General features: G+C 36.2%; 1 protein-coding gene across 1 annotated transcript in view; it reads left to right on the top strand.

Annotated features, from left to right (window-relative positions):
- Nucleotides 1-16,817, top strand: part of KIF14 (kinesin family member 14) — a 28,350-nt gene extending 11,533 nt beyond the window's left edge. The window contains exons 15-30 of the mRNA XM_068140923.1: nt 117-219; nt 450-610; nt 1,381-1,528; nt 2,200-2,352; nt 2,952-3,078; nt 3,629-3,722; nt 4,704-4,842; nt 5,817-5,917; nt 7,935-8,029; nt 8,788-9,009; nt 9,149-9,333; nt 9,841-9,999; nt 10,557-10,676; nt 11,395-11,469; nt 12,102-12,237; nt 12,380-16,817. Coding sequence (XP_067997024.1) covers nt 117-219; nt 450-610; nt 1,381-1,528; nt 2,200-2,352; nt 2,952-3,078; nt 3,629-3,722; nt 4,704-4,842; nt 5,817-5,917; nt 7,935-8,029; nt 8,788-9,009; nt 9,149-9,333; nt 9,841-9,999; nt 10,557-10,676; nt 11,395-11,469; nt 12,102-12,237; nt 12,380-12,771 — 2,410 coding nt within the window. The 3' untranslated portion in view covers nt 12,772-16,817. The remainder of the gene's footprint in view (nt 1-116; nt 220-449; nt 611-1,380; nt 1,529-2,199; nt 2,353-2,951; nt 3,079-3,628; nt 3,723-4,703; nt 4,843-5,816; nt 5,918-7,934; nt 8,030-8,787; nt 9,010-9,148; nt 9,334-9,840; nt 10,000-10,556; nt 10,677-11,394; nt 11,470-12,101; nt 12,238-12,379) is intronic.
- Nucleotides 16,818-17,255: the final 438 nt, after the last annotated feature.

Below are 17,255 nucleotides of genomic sequence, written 5' to 3'. Positions count from 1 at the left end.
CTTTGTTTTTGCAGATGTGGACTGACAGGACCGTATCTAAAGCATGAATTTTAGTCTTTTAAGAAACATGATATGCAATTAATGCAAACTACTGATACCACATTTCTTGTTTTCAGTATTATAAAAAATACTGTTGGCCAAGTGAGTATTATTCCACTGGGAGAAGCCAAGACATATGTAAATGGGAAATGCATTTTAGACCCAACAGTTTTGCATCATGTGAGTAATTCATTTGGTATGGGTAATATGTGCATGTGGTGATGTCTTTGCTTGGTTAATATCACAGCTTCAGACTGCAGGGTTTCTTAGAAGGCTCTGAAATGGTAAATTTATGTCTCTTCCTTTTTAATTTCTAGCCCCACTCCTTATACCTTAAGTTCTGTAAATTTGCTTACAAATCTAAAAGTTAAAGTACAAACCTTTCCTTCCCTCCCCCCCTTTCCCAATAGGGTGATCGTGTGATCCTTGGGGGAGACCATTATTTCAGGTTTAATCATCCAGCAGAAGTTCAGAAAGTTAAAAGGCCATCTTGTGGAACTACGCTTTTGCATGACGGTCCAAAAGACTTTGAGTTTGCAAAGAATGAGCTGCTTATTGCACAGAGAACACAGTGAGTATCATTTCATCTTGTTCTAAAAATTCAGAAGTTAGTGCAACCATGCAATAAATAGTTAATAATATTAATGATTTCATACTAAGGGGAAGTTGGAAAATAGCAAATCTATAGCTAAGTCCATTTGTAATGGAAATGGAAGTAATAGGCTTAGCTGAAATGAATGTACACCTCTGAGATGTGATCACCACAATCTAGTCCTGTTGTCAAGAATGTAAATCACTATTAAAGAAATGCTGAGCTCCAGAAATCCTCAAAGTGGTGTATGTGAAACTGACTTTTGATGGTTTAGGGGAAATTGAAAGCCCCAAAAGCAAATGTCTTAAAATGAGATATACCCAAATTTGCAACATTTCTGTGATGGTGGGGAACATGAGACAGTAAAATGTTATTTTTACTTACTTTGTTCCTGGGAGTTATTAAGCCTACAAGACTCATTGGCTTAAAATTTACTTTTCTGCATCTTGATGTGATTCTGTGAGTTTCCATTACAGTTCTTAATTTGTGCATAATGAAATAAGCATAGAAATCAAGTGGGCTTCAAAATTTTGGGATGTCTTCAGTCTGCACCAGTGTCTGTTTCCCTTGTGAAATCAAAAATATCTGTAGAGTATAAAAGTTACTTTTAAAGAAACCAAAACAAATTCTCATATTTATACTGCTCAAGTTAGAGGCTCCTGATGTGATGGAAGAAAAGATTTTGCTCTCTATGCAGCCTATAAGAGATTAAAGCCAACATTCTGAATGTGTGATGTTTCCACTCACAGGCTTGAATCGGAAATCGAAGAGGCACGACTCAAAGCCAAGGAAGAAATGATGCAAAGTGTCCAAATTGTGAAAGAGATGGTGCAGCAAGAACTGACCTCGCAAAAAGAAGTTTATGAAAGCAAAATAAAATCACTGGAAGCAGAGGTGGTAAGCTGTTGTTGCATTACATAAAATATATTGGTAACGTAAACCAGAAGCTGTAGTAAGGGGTTTCCATTTGTTTAGTTAAGGCTTTTTTGTCTTGATTACGTCTTAGGGAATACTAAGCTTTAAATTTTATATTTTTTTTTTTTGGTAAATCAACCTTAACTAACATAAGTAGGAAAGTAGACATCAAAATTATTCTAGGAATCTTGTTTTATAGAATTAATCAGAACTGAAATGCTAATCTAATGTAAATTTGAGGGTGTAATTTGTATGTAATGGAAAAATCCCTGCAAAATCTAACTTATTCTAACACTAAAATATTTTAGTTAGTACTGCTTTTTTTCTTCCAAGTTTGTGTGCTACTGTGTTTATTTTTTCCATAATTTTACATAGAAATTCATGTAGAATAATTATGGAGAAACAATAATATTGGAGGATCTTATTTCTTCAGTGTGCTATAGAAGACATAATGTGATGTTCATGAACTGGGATATGACTGATTGCTGACACTGGACTGAGTAGCCCACAGGGGCTGTGTGTATTAAATGTATTGAAGTTAAAATAAACCCTAATATCTACCTAAGGCATAAGTCAGTAAAGCTGTAGAAGTGGTTTATCTCCTTTCATTTGTGTGCTTTGCTTTTGTGGGGTGTGTTGTGTGTGTGTCTTAGAGAGAAGAATCTCGTAAGAAACAAATGCAAGAACTGAATAACCAAGAAGCTGCAACTAAAATACAGGAGCTAGAGAAGGCAAAGCAAAACCTGGAGCTAGAATTACGCTTCAATAAGAAGCGTTTAGAAATGGAGACCTTAGCTACTAAGCAGGTAATTTCAAAATAAAGTTTCTTAGGAGATGATAAATTGTGGTCTGGTTGTGGGTTGGTTTGCATGTGTTTGTGGTTTTGGTTTTGCCTTGTTTCATGTGTTTTGTTTTTTTAATAATTGGATGCTTCTAAAGCATTCTTGTTCTATGTGGCTTTGTGCAAAAACACAGATTGTTTACCCTCTCAGTATGATGTATTAAATTGGAGGGTAAACTAATGCTGACCTTATATAGTATGGATGGTTTTGTTCATATACCAAACTGCAACACCATTGCTGGTGCCAAAACTTGGGACTCTAGACATTAATAGGAGTAATGACAGGTTTTTGGCTGATGTTTATGTATTTGTTGTAACAATCATATGCAACTTTAAAAAAGTTGCTTCTTTCTAATTCCAGTATTTTTTAATGCACAGCAGTATCTAAGCAAAAGAAGAAAACTTTCAGTTTGAAGATTATGGGCTTAATATTGATAGAGCTCAATGTCCAATAGAAATATCATTCTGTTCTGTTAGCCTTTAAAATGACAGGAACAAAAAATTTTGCTCCAATAAATACCATTGAGTGAGTGAATTTGTTTTAAACCCCACTTCTCCACCTAGGCTCTAGAAGATCATAATGTTCGTCACACAAAGATACTTGAAGCTCTGGAAGCTGAGAAGCAGAAGATTGCTGAAGAAATACATACCCTTCAGAAGAACCGTGGAAGTGGGAATAAAAGTATGAATAGTACGCTTGTACATAATATTGTAAAAGCAGTGCTGACCTCTTTTGCTTGTTGGGCTTGGATTTAGTGGATGTGGCTCTAAGCTTTTTTCTTGTTTAACACTCCTGTAATGATTCTGAACATTTAGGTTGCTATGGTTGCCCCTTTCTATTTGTAAACTGTGTTTGTCAAACTGCTAAAAGCTCTGTTTGTAATTATTCTCAAAGTGACTAGGTGGATAGCATGTAGTCTGTGCTTACCTCAAGTCCATTCCCCACCTGCCTGAACTCCTTAGGTGCTAGCTCATTGGAGAAACAGGAGTATCATTCATTCGGCTTAGCTTTCTACCTAAAATTACTATGTAGTGTCTTGTCTTAGACCTCTCTTTTTGGCCTTTTATAAAGAATTGTCTTGGCTAAGAGGGTAATTTTCCCAATTTATAGGGAATTCACAGAATTGTCTGAATTCCACCTAAGTTTTTTGGCTGTGGTTTCTTTATGCCCTTTTTAGTTTGTTTTTTGAAGTTGTTGCTTCATATTGTGTGATCCATTTAATCACTATGTTCTTTATTAGTTCTACTTAACTGGAATTCTCTGAAGCTATCTATGATGATCAAAGAGGCCAACGCCATTAGTAATGAAGTAGGGCAAAACATGGTTTTCTGCAGGTGAGTATGTGAGTTGGTTAACTATGGGGGATTGTATATAAAATGTATATAAAATGAGATACATGCATGTATCATTGGGGCATGGATTCTGGATGTACAGTGAGCTGTTTATTTTTCTTTTGACACTTCTATTAAATCAAATGTGATAAATCACTTTTCCAAACAAGCTTCAGATAATTGTGTAGTTTAGTCTTGTTTGAAATGTGAATATCTACTTTGAATTTTACCTTAAGTCATTAAGGAGATGTCTATAGAGAAAAAACTTTTGTTTTTTGATTGCGTATGCTTTGGAGGTGAATATTCTGATGCCTGTGTACATCCTGCTTTGATATTAAAGTGATTCTAGAGCATGGTAGCTGCATACCTTTGGGAGAAAACTAAACCAGGGAATATCTGCCAGACACTAGGAGACATTCAGTTCACAGCCCCACAGCAGAGGTAGCTCAAAGTAAAAACCTCAGAACATACTTATGGTGGATATAAAGTATTTGAGACCAGTTGTTTAACTTCAGAGATCCTTTGCTGTGCCATGTTACTTGCTAGCAGAAGCTGAAGAGCGTTCTGGAAGTGGATCTATGTATTGGTGAGGTGTTCTTAGGGTTAAGTGGAGATATATTTGTTCAGAGGAAACTCTGTATCATTTGATAAAAACAGTTGGTAAATGCAGGTAAGCCAGAACTCTCTAGCAGATGCATGTATTACTGAGTTTTGCAGATGCTGCCTTTTCACATCCTTCAAGAAGAACTTGGGCAGTAGAATTCTGTAGTGTGTATTTGGTTCTTAGTTTCTTGAGAACCAAGACTTCTGTCTCTGAATGCAGAGATTAATTTTTCTCCTTTACGTATAACTTTATATTTTTGTTTGTTTCTGTTTGTAATCACATTTTTAGCTGTATTATCCTACCTAAAAGTACCTTGTTTATTTTTGCAGAGTGAATAATGGTTTATTGTGTCTTTTTGTACAACTTTTTCAAATTCTTAGGCATGACAAAGTCGATGATAAAACAGGAACAGTGTCTTCCGTTCAGGTGCAGGTTCGTAACATCAAACTGGGAATAGCAACTTTCTGGAGCCTAGAGAAATTTGAATGTAAACTGGCAGCAATGAAAGAACTCTATGAGGTCAGTAACAACTGAAGAAAACCTCTAATAATCAGTAATACTTAGAAAGATAAGATTTTGATGCATGCAGGAGGAAAATCTTGGGGTGTTTTGGTGGTGTGGTTTTGGGTTTTTAAAATGTGCTCTTAAACACAAAGTTTCTGATTAAACAAAACTACACACACTTGTTCATCACATGAAAAGGAAGGGTAGAAATACCTTACTTTGTTCAGGTAATTTTTTATAGTGTTTGAAGTAGTAAAATAAGGACTGCTTTGTGGCTCTTCTGTACTAGAGGAAGAAATCTCAACTGTTGGAGCACTGAAGGTGTGGTAGGAAATAATATGAAAGCTTTTTACGATTCAGAGTGCTTTTTTCTAACTTTATTCTTAAATAAGATGTAATTATTTTTTATGTGAAATAATAGCTTCTTTGTGTGTAAGTATATATCTGAAATAAAATTCTTTCAATCTTATATACAAAAAGGGGAAAAACTATCCAAGAAGGCCAGAAAAAAACCCCTGCAATAACACTATGATAGAACTCTCTAATGTGCAAGTATTACCGGTGACAGAAGGACATTGCTCTATTTTGGATCTTAAAAATATCACGCTGTGTTCTATTTCCTGAACAGAACTTGCTAAAACAATTACAGTTTTTACTTTTTATCTGGATTTATGTAAATGATACCCCAGAGCTTTCGAAGTCTGGCATGTGGAGAGAGCTGAGAAAATTGTGGACATGGTATACTGTATCTCAGATGCTGTATGGTTGGGTGTCTTTGCTAAATATTTATCTTGGTTTAGTTTGTCTCCACTTACAGCTGAAGTTGGCTGGCAGTCATTTATCTAGATCATACATATCCTAATAAAAAATTTAAAACTACTTCCTACTGTTAGTTGAACACATTGCCTTCATCTTAACAGCAAATGCTTTAGCATCGCTCTACTTCTGTTTAACTCTCTTCCTCCCTTGTATTTTCTTTATTGTTTCAGAGTAATGACAGCAGTAAAGCTGCTGATGTATTTTATGACCCTGCTGATGAGTGGGAACCTGACCTTTCAGATGTCTCAGTTTCTTCTCTTTCCAGAAGAAGGTAATACTAATTTGCAGCTCCTTCATCTCTGCTTAGAGCATAAAATAATTTGTGTAACTATCTAAACATACTTCTCTGCCACTAACATAATTCTTCTTTTGCTGTATTAGAATGTCACTTACACATTAAATGGAAATGTATGTAAGTATTTGTGAGAGGGGAGGAAAGTTTAAGTTTCATATACCTTACTATGATTTGCTGTCTTCATTTTAAAAATGTATACTAACATGCAGCGTGTCAATAGCTGCCCACTAAAGCAGTTTGGCAGGTTAAACAGCAGTGGTTCTGAGGTCAGGCATACCATACATGCAATGTATGTCTAACCAGTGCCAAAAGGTTTTATGTATGATTGTTGACAACCAGCTGGAGGTAATTAAAGGCTGTTCCAAATTATGTCAGAAAGCTAGCTCAGATACATTTGTTTGTAGCGCAGGACTTTTAACCTGCTGAGGACCCACAGGTTATAGTTATTAGATATGTCACTAATTAAATGTGGTTAAGAGATTTTAAGTAGGTGCTTGAACATCTGTTCCTATTCTTACTTACTTTATACACTGTGCCAGCTGAAGAATTCTCTTCATTCTGTTATCTTTCCTCATGAACAAGAATCAGGAACAAAGGCTGTTTCAAACCCAGGCATGTATTTTGACAAAACTTGTAAGGCTTTCTAAACCATATATCAAGATATCATCAGTGCAGAGTCAATGTGTCATTTTTAATGTTTCCTTCACGCTTCTCTAAAAATGAAAACTTTTTTTGAAGGAGTAAATGGCAGCTGGTCTGGGGCCTTGCATTTGAAATTTAAGCATTGTGACTATTTATAACTGACTTGCGAACTTCTGCGAGTTGAAGACTCCATGAGCATTTCTGTTACGATCTACATTATAGCTTTCCTAATGAGTACTAATGTTGTAAAGCAGGTCAGTTTATCTGCAAGTTTTGGAAAGCATTCCTGGTTATTCTAAGTAAACAAAAGTTATCTGAAAAGAGTGCAATGCTCTTGATGTGTAGGTAACATGGAGCATAAAGTACAGACTGTTTCAAAAGAGAAGGGCTGTTACAGGCTGAATGTGACAAGAGGGTAGACAGGACAACACTTCACTGAAAAAGGTCTAGATCTGCAGTACCAGAGTGAGATGAGCAGAATAGGTCTGAAGAATCAGTCAACAGTCTGAATCCAAGGGTAAGTATGTAATGATAAGGCAGGACTGAGGTTAAGCTGTGAAAATGGATCAGTGAATCAGGACTAGGTCCAGGAACAGTTGGCAAGGTCAACCTGCAGTCCAGTGATTGCCTGACATGCCTATGGCAAGAAAGTCCCAGGCAGAACTAGGAAGTCAAGTCTACAGATCTCCATCAATGTCATACATGGCCAGACACAGGCATGGTTTTGACACAACTGCAGTGTAAGTCAGGCAGGACCAACGGCAAGAGACTCATCTTAAATGCAGCTTCAAGAAAAGTTAGGGAGCTCCTGAGTCTCTTTCCAGCTCCAAGGTTGGCTGTGCTTCACAAACAGTTCTTTTATCAAGGCCTGGCCTCAGGCACTGGCAGCTAAAAACCGGAAGCCAGGCCAGAGCAGCTAAGTTAGCTTGTCAAACTGATGATAGAGAACTTCACTGAACATGTCTTCTACCAAGGAAAATGCCTTTTGGTCTGTCTTGTCTCTGCAAACAAGGTTTAAAGAAAAGCCAATGTATCTGCTTTCTATGATCCAAGTAGATAGGAAAGAAATGTTTGGTCTCAAGTTCTAGATAATAATCCAGTAATCAACCAGTGTCTTAAAAATGGGAACATGTAATGAAGAGCCTGCTGTAGTAGCAAGAACCTGAAGAAAGTAAGTAGGATCCATCCTATGGAGGTGTAATACCTTGCTTTCACTCTGGTTTAGGTTCTAGGTCAAGTTCAACTAAAGTAGATGTTCACTTTGTTTGCCAGATTTCATTGAACTTTCAGTGGATATGGGGAAAGATAGTTATTTTAAGTTCCTTCATGTTTTCACCTTATCCTTTTCTAGAAGTAGAAGTTTCATGAAGAACAAGAGGATTTCTGGATGTTTGTCTGAAATAAAATTGCCACCAGTTCAGAATGTACAGAATTCCTTTATATCAGGTACTTACTATGGGTGGAACAGCTTTCATTTAATTCTGAGAACTTAAAACTACTATATGTATAAAACAGATGCACTTTAATAGTAGTTTGAAAAAAGAAATGTGGGTTGGAAAACTACATAAAAACCTCTCTATTATAATATCTTCAAATTCATAATGTCAAGCTGTTAACAGTAGTGCTTTGTGTATTTTTCATGTTTTAAGGCAAAATCTTCCTGACAAGCACTTATGACCATTACTTAAGCAGAGTAATATTTCAGGTAAATTTCTTAACTGTGCAGGTTAACTGGAGAAAGATGATAGTTCATGTAACAGATTGCCAGAGGTTGAGTCCTTATAGAATAATTTGGAGACTGTTTTCTTGAGTTGATGCTGCTCATTCAAATATTGGGGTTCCCTATTTTTTGGCAAACATTATGAACATTTTCCTGAAATATTAGGTACTTCAGTCTTCTAAATATGTCTTCTGTTATTTTTAGGTTGGCTGGGTGGTCTTGTCTTTCTGTTTCCCTGTAGGTATGAATTTATATGGAACAGAAGGGTTCACATTCAAGAATTCCATTGTGGAATTTTGTCTTTGTACCAAATATATCAAGAAACTATTTGTCATGTTGTCTATGCATTTTCTTTTTTTCCTGACTTTCTATCTTGAGGAGTCGAATATTGCTGAAGAAGTAAAATAGTTATTATGAAGACTTACTGACTGTTCACTCCTATGAAGAGTTTCTTGCATATGTATTTTACTTTCACATCATACAGGTTCACAGAACAAGTCCAGCATATGCCCAGGATTTTCTGAGTCGTCTCTGCTTGGAATTTGCAAAGAATCTATATGTTCAGCTTTAGATTTATTGGAAGAGAATCATGAAGGAGGAAAAAGCATAGTAGATAGTCTCCTAACTGATTTGTTTATAATTTTCTCTGGAGTGTCTGCCATTTCAAAAGCCTATGAGCAGCAAGATGAAGAAAGTCAAGGAAACTGTAAGTCTCCATTTCATAACAGTTTAAACATTACTAATGACTTGTCTTTCAGATGCAAAAGTATTCATATGTTCGTCTTTCAGAGGAATTAGTGTTCCCACTTCCATTTGCAAAGATCTGATGTATTTTTCTCTTCTAGTTTTCTCTCTGGATCATACTGCTCAGTCCTATAGCATCAAAATCATCTCTGCTTTTCAACAGCTTGTGGTTTTAACCAAGCTCTGGCTTAACAATATCCAAGAGTGTCCTGGACCTATAAAAATTGATCAAAAAGTAAAACAGGAAGTAAAAAACTTGGGAGGTTATTTACAGTTACTGTTGCAGGTAAAGTATCTTAATCTGTTAGAGATGCATTAATGCAATATTGACTATAGACTTGCTAAAAGAACTTAAATGTCCAACATGTGCAATGATGAATTGATAAACAGCAAAGGGTGCATTTTTGCTGGCTAAAATCATACTTCCATATGCTAGTTCAGAGTAAGGCAAACCTTTCTGTGTCCAGGCCCTGACAATAGTACAGGTTCTTAAACATAGAAGGGGAAAATAAAACATGCAGTGACAAGAGCTAATGCTTCTCTAGGTTGTGAAGTGCTGCTGTTTATAAACTTATAAACCTGTGGCCAGAAAAATTTTATTTAAGTAATGTAGTGTAGTGATTATTCCTTGATTACGACATATGGTCTTTTACCTGTGGTCACTGGAAGTAGGAAAATGGAAAGTTGAAAATGCCTCAAGTTGTTGTGTTACAAACTTGTGTTATTGGAAGTTTGTGGTCTTGGACTACAGATGATTTCTAGTTTCAGTCAACGATATGCCTTTATTTCTCAGGGATGTTCTTCAGATATTTCCTTGATGGTAACAGAAGCATGGAGCAAAGTAAATCAAACAGTAAAACAAACAATTAAATATGTAGGACACTTGGCAGTAGTCACAGGAACTGATATTTCATTTTCTGAAGAAAACAATGTTCCTTCAACTAGTCCACAGGTAAAAAATATTTATTAGGAATAACAATTTTAATGTTGGCATCACATTTATTTTCAGTCACTGTTTGTAAGCAAATTATTGTGTAACAGCCTGATCAACTAAATCAAATATTTCCAAGAGTTTCTCTAATACTTCATGCTGAAATGGATACATGTTAAATACCTTTGATTAAATACCTTTTGTTAAATACCTTTTTCTTGTAAATCCTTCACTTCAAATCTGTAAGACTTTCACCTATAAAGAGTGAGAAATATTGTGGGTTGGTTGGTTGGGTTTTGGTTTGGTGTTTTGTTTTGGTGGGTTTTTTGGTATCTGCACTGGGATTATACTTAATTGTGATTAAGTGCCACACTGAATTTTCAGAAATCTGAAGAAAATTAGGGAAAAGAAGTTAAAGTGCTGAACTCATGTGGTCCAAGAGTAACATGTGACTGCATGAACCAGCACTGAACAATTTGCTCAGAACAAAATTGTTTCTAGCCCACTATGGAGAATCTGTTTTAATTCAAGGCCATGTCAATTATTTTATTCATTGTTTTGAACCTTTGCTTTCAAAGGACTTTGTACTTGCCATTTATGATGGAGTAGGCTCAGGGCTGGAGTTTCTCATGGATAGAGTACAGGAAAAAGCAAGAACGGTGCAAAAACAACTTCAGAAACTATGTCCACAAAATGAGGTGAGATGGAAGTAAGATAAACTACTACTATATCTTAGAGGCACTTGAATGTGTCCTGCTCTTTCAGCAGTTCTGTTTCATTTTATAGTAAGAATAAAGCTGTGATTAGTAACAGAAAATTGAGATGAGTGATAAGTGGGAATATTCACCATGTAGTGTTTAGTTTTCAGTTGAAGAGGAGTGATAAGCTACTTGTTTCAGGGAGAACAAAAATGTCTTCCTACTGTTTTTCGCTGTTGTCATTCTTATGCCTATAGATAACAGTGAAACTGTCCAAAATCTTGTATGTTTCCATCCGCTTGCATAACTCACAAATGCTCTGTTTCCAGCAAAAGGATTTGAGCAGTCTGTTTTCTAGCTTATGTTGTTCACTTGCAGCAGATAATTCAGGACTCTTGCAGATTCCTGTGTGTGCTTGAAGGTGGTTGGAACAGCAATAAGAAAAAATTACAGGACAATCTTTTTTTAGCCAATGCTCAAATTTGCTCATTCAATCCTCCTATGTTAGTGTTTAAAATCTTCCAGGTAGAGTTAATTATGGTGTTTACAAGTCAAGATATTTTTTAATAGGAAAAATTGCATTTTATGTTGCAAAAGACATTTACTTTTGCTTCTGAGGTTGTTCAGCAGTATCCCAGCATTCACTGTTATCCTTCTAAAATATTCATGTACTTGGACTTGAATCAAGTGTACATTGTAATTAAAAGTTTCTTTGTAGATTCAAAGTCAAATCAAAGATAATGCTGTGGCATTAGCCATATTCCTTGAAAATAACATCTCCTATGGCAGAAAGGTAAGAGAAAAGCTTCACAATGTGTGCTTTGAGTCTGGGCTTTAAAGGACTTATTTGTCAGAGAAGAGAAATTGAAGCTTCCTTCTCTACAGTTGCATGGTATGACTTCCTATCTCAGTGGCATTGTTATGACTGGAATGCTAACTTTTAATGCTGCTGTCTTTCCATCCAAAACTATTTCATTTTAATGTAGCTTAAAGTATTTTTGGAGGTTCCTAGTATCTTCTACTCGTACTCATCACAAACAGCCTAACTTCCTGTTTCAGTCTTGTTTCAGTTGAAAGCCTCAAGTTTAGGAATGCCAGTGTGATTGTGTTAGAAAAGTTTATGGCCATAGTTATTGCTATTATGAATTAAAAGCCAGGATAGGTTATTTACTTTATCTTCCAGGAGTCACACATTTTCTGGATTTCACAGTTCCATTTTGCCTGCTTTGTGTTTGTGTGTTTTTTCCATCCCTATCAACAATCTGCACTTTTTCATAGACCTATCTTAAGTTTTATGGCTTGACATTGCTTTCATTATGTTGCAGCATTGGCCTGTTCTGTGTGACTGAATCTTTATCTGTGTTTAATAGTTGATATACTGTCATGTATATGGTTCTTTTTACATTATTTTTTTTTTTAATACAGAAAGAAATAGAATCTCAATTATCACAAGAATCTCTGTATCAGGAAATAAAGAGAAGCACTGACATTGCTGCAAAATATTTGGAATTGGAGCAGTGCCTAGCTGGAGTTTGCCAAATTGTTTCTTCCATGTTCCAAGGTATTTAGCAGGGTTATTACCTGTTTTGACAATAACCTGTGGACTACAGCAGATGTGTAAAGCAAGAGGGAGGGAGGGTTACTTGGTTTCTCTTTGCAAAATATTGCTTTTGATGATTCTTGTTTGTTTTTTTTTTCCATAGGATCATACAGAAACACAAGCCCTCTCAGGAGCTTTGCAGAAAAGATTTGTGTCATAGCTGGGTATTTAAATAACCATTCCAATGTATTTGCCTTGTCTTCTACTTCTGCAAACAATTCTATCCAGAAAATACCTGTGCCTTTTATGAACTTGGATGAATTGGACTCTCTTGTTGATTCCCTCCTTGTGAATTATGAACTTGAAGACAGACAGCCATTACTGAAAACTCAAACTCTTTGTAATGAAACTGCTGAGACTCAAGGAGGACAGGTTGAAACAAGCAAAGATGACTTTGCTTGGAAAACGACGGGGATTCCAAAACACACACACAAACTCCAGTCTTCACATCCCTTTCCTGCAGAGTTTCCACCTGCTAGGATTCAGTGGGTATAAAATGCCATTATCAAGAAATTCAGGGCAAGCCTTTCCCTTAACAGGAAGGGAAAGCAACACATCACAAACCCCTGAAATTTATTGCTGATATTATTAGTAAGGGTTAGGAAAGTAAATTATATGTTTCCATGAGGGTAAGTATCCTAAATTTCACAAGTTAAAAGTGGAATTCCTTAAGGAGCTGTTAAACTTAAAACAAAAGGCACTATATTTTATGAAAGTCTTTTCCTAAGCTTATAAAAATTAATTTAATGGAGTAAGTTTAAAAAAAAAAAAATCTATTGGAGATAATATGAATGGAGAAACCAAAGCTGCGGGAGAAATGTAGATCATGTGGGCACCAATTTTTTTGTAACAGTGTTGCTTGATTTCTGCATTATGATCTAGTATTGCTACTGTAACTTAAAAGTTTGTCTTTTCCTTTTTATTAATGTATTTAAAAGAGAAAACAAACAACAATAAAACCCGAACAAAACCAGAACTTTTATTTCTGTAGGGCAAAACTAGCAGAGACTGTAAACATATATTTTATTATCTTACTTGAATGCTTTAAGTGGTTTTTGTAATTGCCTGAGAAGTCTAGGCTTAAAGTATGAATGATGGGTTCTCTTCAACTCAATCTGAAGTAAATTCAGAGTGTTGTTGCTAGTGAATTATCTTTTGCTCACATCACTTTCAGCACTGTTCCTAGTGGATTAGGAGCAGCTCTTCTTATGAGGTGGTAGAGAACTTTACCAATCGGCTACTTCCTTGTGCTTTTTACTGTAGTCATTATATAATCTCTTACCTTTATTCTACTGGCTGAAGCCAATGAAAGTCAACAGTAAAGATGAAAATTAATTGTAGTTTTTACTGTTGAGTAGTGGATCATAGGAACCCCAGACCTAGCACATTCTAATCACAAAATGACATTAATAATCTGAACCCTAAGGCGCTTGCTCTATATATCAAAGCTTACAAGGCAGACATTCATAGCTGCTATCTTTACTTCTGAAGGAAGATGGTCAACATCTTGAATTTAATTCTTGGAGAACATCAGGTGATCAGAATTCTGTCAAAAAATGTCTTGCAGCACAGTCTGGCCATCAAAAATATTTTCTCAGCTAATAATTTCCTTATTACATGAGGGGTGACGTTGTTTATGCTTTCCTACTTCAAAAGCATTTACAAGCTTCTTCAAGGGCTAACAAAGTGTATTCCATTCAGGCTTTTATGCTTTGGAAGTGAAGAAAAATCTTGATGTATTTCTGTAAACTGTATTTTGTATGTGGCTGAATGCTTTAAGAACAAACTGGTTTGAATCATGTATTTAAGCATTGTAAAGAGTAAAACTCAGCCTATCTCATATGACTGATCATTAAGTTTTACAACTTGGACTTCTTTGTCAGTTTTCTTCAGTATGCAGTTGTTTTTAAGACTTTCCATTGTCACTGACAGTACTGCTTTCTTGCTGAAAATACTCTAGTATAAAAATCTAAAAATATTAGTAAGATTTCGGTAGTTCATAAGTGAAACAAATCAACCAGAAAGAATTCTTTCCCTATATCTCTCTCTCCTGGTTTTAACTCAGCTGCCACCTGAGTCTCAGCAGTTACAAGAGCGATTTTCTTCTTCCCCCCACCACCTCCCCTCTGGGTGGGCAAGGAGGAAATGAGCTAGGAACTCCAAACTGTCAGTTGAGATAAGGACAGTTTGCTGTTCTCCTGCAGGAATATCAGATTACACAAAGGCAAAACAAACAATGGAGGGAAAAGATCGCAAAAAACAAACAACAAACAGGACAAAAGGGAAAAACCCAGAGGCAAAAATACCTCTGTACACAGCAGATAAAACCAAGAAAACCACTGCCTCTCCATGGAAACTGAAACTAGAACCAAAGGGATGAACCCCAGCCTTGGAAACTGGCTAAGAAACACCAAAAAACTGTACCAGGAAACTTTACACACTGTAGAATATATTGCAATCTAAACCCCAGCCATCACCTTTCCTGTCACACAGTAACATTAGACATTCACAGCAGTTGGTGTGTAATAGGGGTTGTGATACACCCATTCAATACCATGCTCCTTGGCCCAAGTATCTGTGAGGCTGTTTAAAAAATGAGTTCCATTATCTGACTCAGTTCTTCCTGGGATGCCATGTTGCCACAGGACTTGTTTTTCAAGGCCCAGGATGGTGTTCCAAGCAGTGGTTTGTGGCACTGAATACATTTCCAGCTATCCACTGGTTGCTTCCACCATGGTAAGCACATGGTGTTTTTCTTGGCAGGTTTGTGGCAGTGCAATGTAATCAATTTGCCAGGCTTCCCTCTATATCTCCCCCCATACTGCAGGGGCTTTACATCCTTGGTCAGTTGGACTGCAGCACATATTTCATATTCATGGATAACTTCTGCAATAGTGTCTATGGTTAAGTCCACCCCTTGATCGCAGAGCCCATCTGTATATTGCATCCCTTCCTTGATGGCCTGAGGCATTGCGGGCCTGCTGAGATAGAGATAATTCACCCTTACATTGCTAGTCCAGATCTGCCTGAGTCACTTGAATCTGAGCAGTTTAAGCTCCAAATTTGGTCTTGAAAGCTTTTGTCTGATGTTCTGAAGCCTGCGGTCTTCATCTCTGTGCTGCTGATGTTGAATGGTCAGGAACATGCACAGAGGCTGGGAAGTGTTACAAAGAAATAAAGTTAGAGCCCTGGATGGGTTGTATTGTTTACTGACATTATTTAAAATGGTTCTGCTTTGTTATATGTGTTGGTGTAATTTGTAGTTTGTCAGTTGTTTGTTGTGTTGGCTTGGGGGTTGATTATTTTGTTTGGTTGTCTTTTTGTTGGTTGTGTTCTGTGATGTGCTCTTTTTGTTTTGTTTTTCTTTCAGGAAAGTATTCTTCAGTCAGATTTTAGGTAAAATGTAATTAGAACATTATGTACTTTTTTTTTTAACTAACTTAGAGAGGAACTTTGTTTTAATTTTAAGTAGAAAATGGAGAGGGGGAGTATTCAGAAATCTGCACTCTAATTTTGTTTGAAAGTATGAAGCAGAAAAATCTAACTAATGCAATAAATTATCTTTGTAATAGAAGCCACTTGAAGAAGCTGGTAAAAAAAAAAAAAATACTTCTTCAGCTCAGTAGTTAAGGAATAGTATTACGTTAATAAAAACATACAATGATTCCAAGAGCAGTGACTGGTTACTTTATTGCTTTTTACAGCTCAAATCTGGTTTTGTTTAACAGTAGGAAAGCAAGATGAAAATGACACATTTTAACATTATCCAGCAATAACAAGCCACTAAACAACTTCACAAAAATATAATGTGAGTTGACTTCTGTTGTAGAAACTGGTAAAGTTGTGGAAGTTTAACTAGTGTTAGGCAGTGAAATAGTAATTTTTATCTCTTAACTAGGCATAAAAAACATCCTTGTTTCAGCTAAACAGTCCTGGAAGGACATACCGAAATGTGAACACTGAGTTACTTGAGAGTCCTTCCAACAATGTCATGATGTAAATGAACTTTCAGGGAAAAAAGTGCATTGTAGCTGTGTTTGTTAGAGGACATGTGGTAGTGTTAGAGAAGTCTTCCAGCACTCACCGACTTGAGAGAGTAGATGAAGAAAAACAAGCTGTGGTTTAGATTTAATTTGATCCAGTAATGGCATCTGCAGGCAGAAGAGGAGACTACAACTGATTCACCTCTGCAAATACAAACAGACATTTTCTTCTGATGCTTCATATACTCTAGCATACTGAGATTACAAGAGTCCTGTTGCTTTTGTATGCTTTGTAGCTTTTCTGATTTAATGGTAAGATGGGGTTTGGGTTGTTCAGTTTTGGATTTATTTTTTTGTTTGTTGTTCCCCCCCCCCCCTTTTTTTTTTTTTTAGTTTAAAAAACACCATTTATCATTTTACAACAGCATTTTAATCCCCCCTCTGCCTTTTGGTAGGATCTGAGATTGTGTGTTTTCCCAAGGGCTATTTGCATTTTTTTTAAGTCCAAATATTTCTGTATTAAAGCATTTGCCATATATGTTTTTGTTTTCTACTCTTCTTGGGACTTGTGTGTGTATATATATTAAAAAATTGTTTACCCTTAAAATCTTCATGTTGATCTCTTTTCTGTTTATTCCTTTTCCCAATATGTTTATATTTCTGATTGTATATTAATATAATTTCACTATATATTAATATAACTTCCTTATATTTAATCTAAATGTATCTTTTAATTTAAAACCATCACTCCTCATCCTATTGCAACAGTCCCCACTAAAACGACTGTCCCCATCTTTCTAAGAAGTTTCTTTAAGTACTGAAAGCTGCAGTAAGGTCACCCTGGAGCCACCTTTCCTTCAGGCTGAACAACCTGAACTTTCTCAGTCTTTCCTCACCGGAGTGGTGTTCCAGCCCTCTGACCACGTTTGTGTCTCTCTTCTGCACCTGCTCCAACAGGACAATGTTTTCCCTGAACTGAGAACTCACAATCTGAAT

The sequence above is a fragment of the Melanerpes formicivorus genome, unplaced genomic scaffold (assembly GCF_026170545.1).
Source record: "Melanerpes formicivorus ecotype bairdi unplaced genomic scaffold, bMelFor1.0.p_v2 SCAF_7, whole genome shotgun sequence".
Classification (NCBI taxonomy): domain Eukaryota; kingdom Metazoa; phylum Chordata; class Aves; order Piciformes; family Picidae; genus Melanerpes; species Melanerpes formicivorus.
Note: the sequence above shows the minus strand (reverse complement) of the source record. Positions and strands in the feature narration are given on the sequence as shown.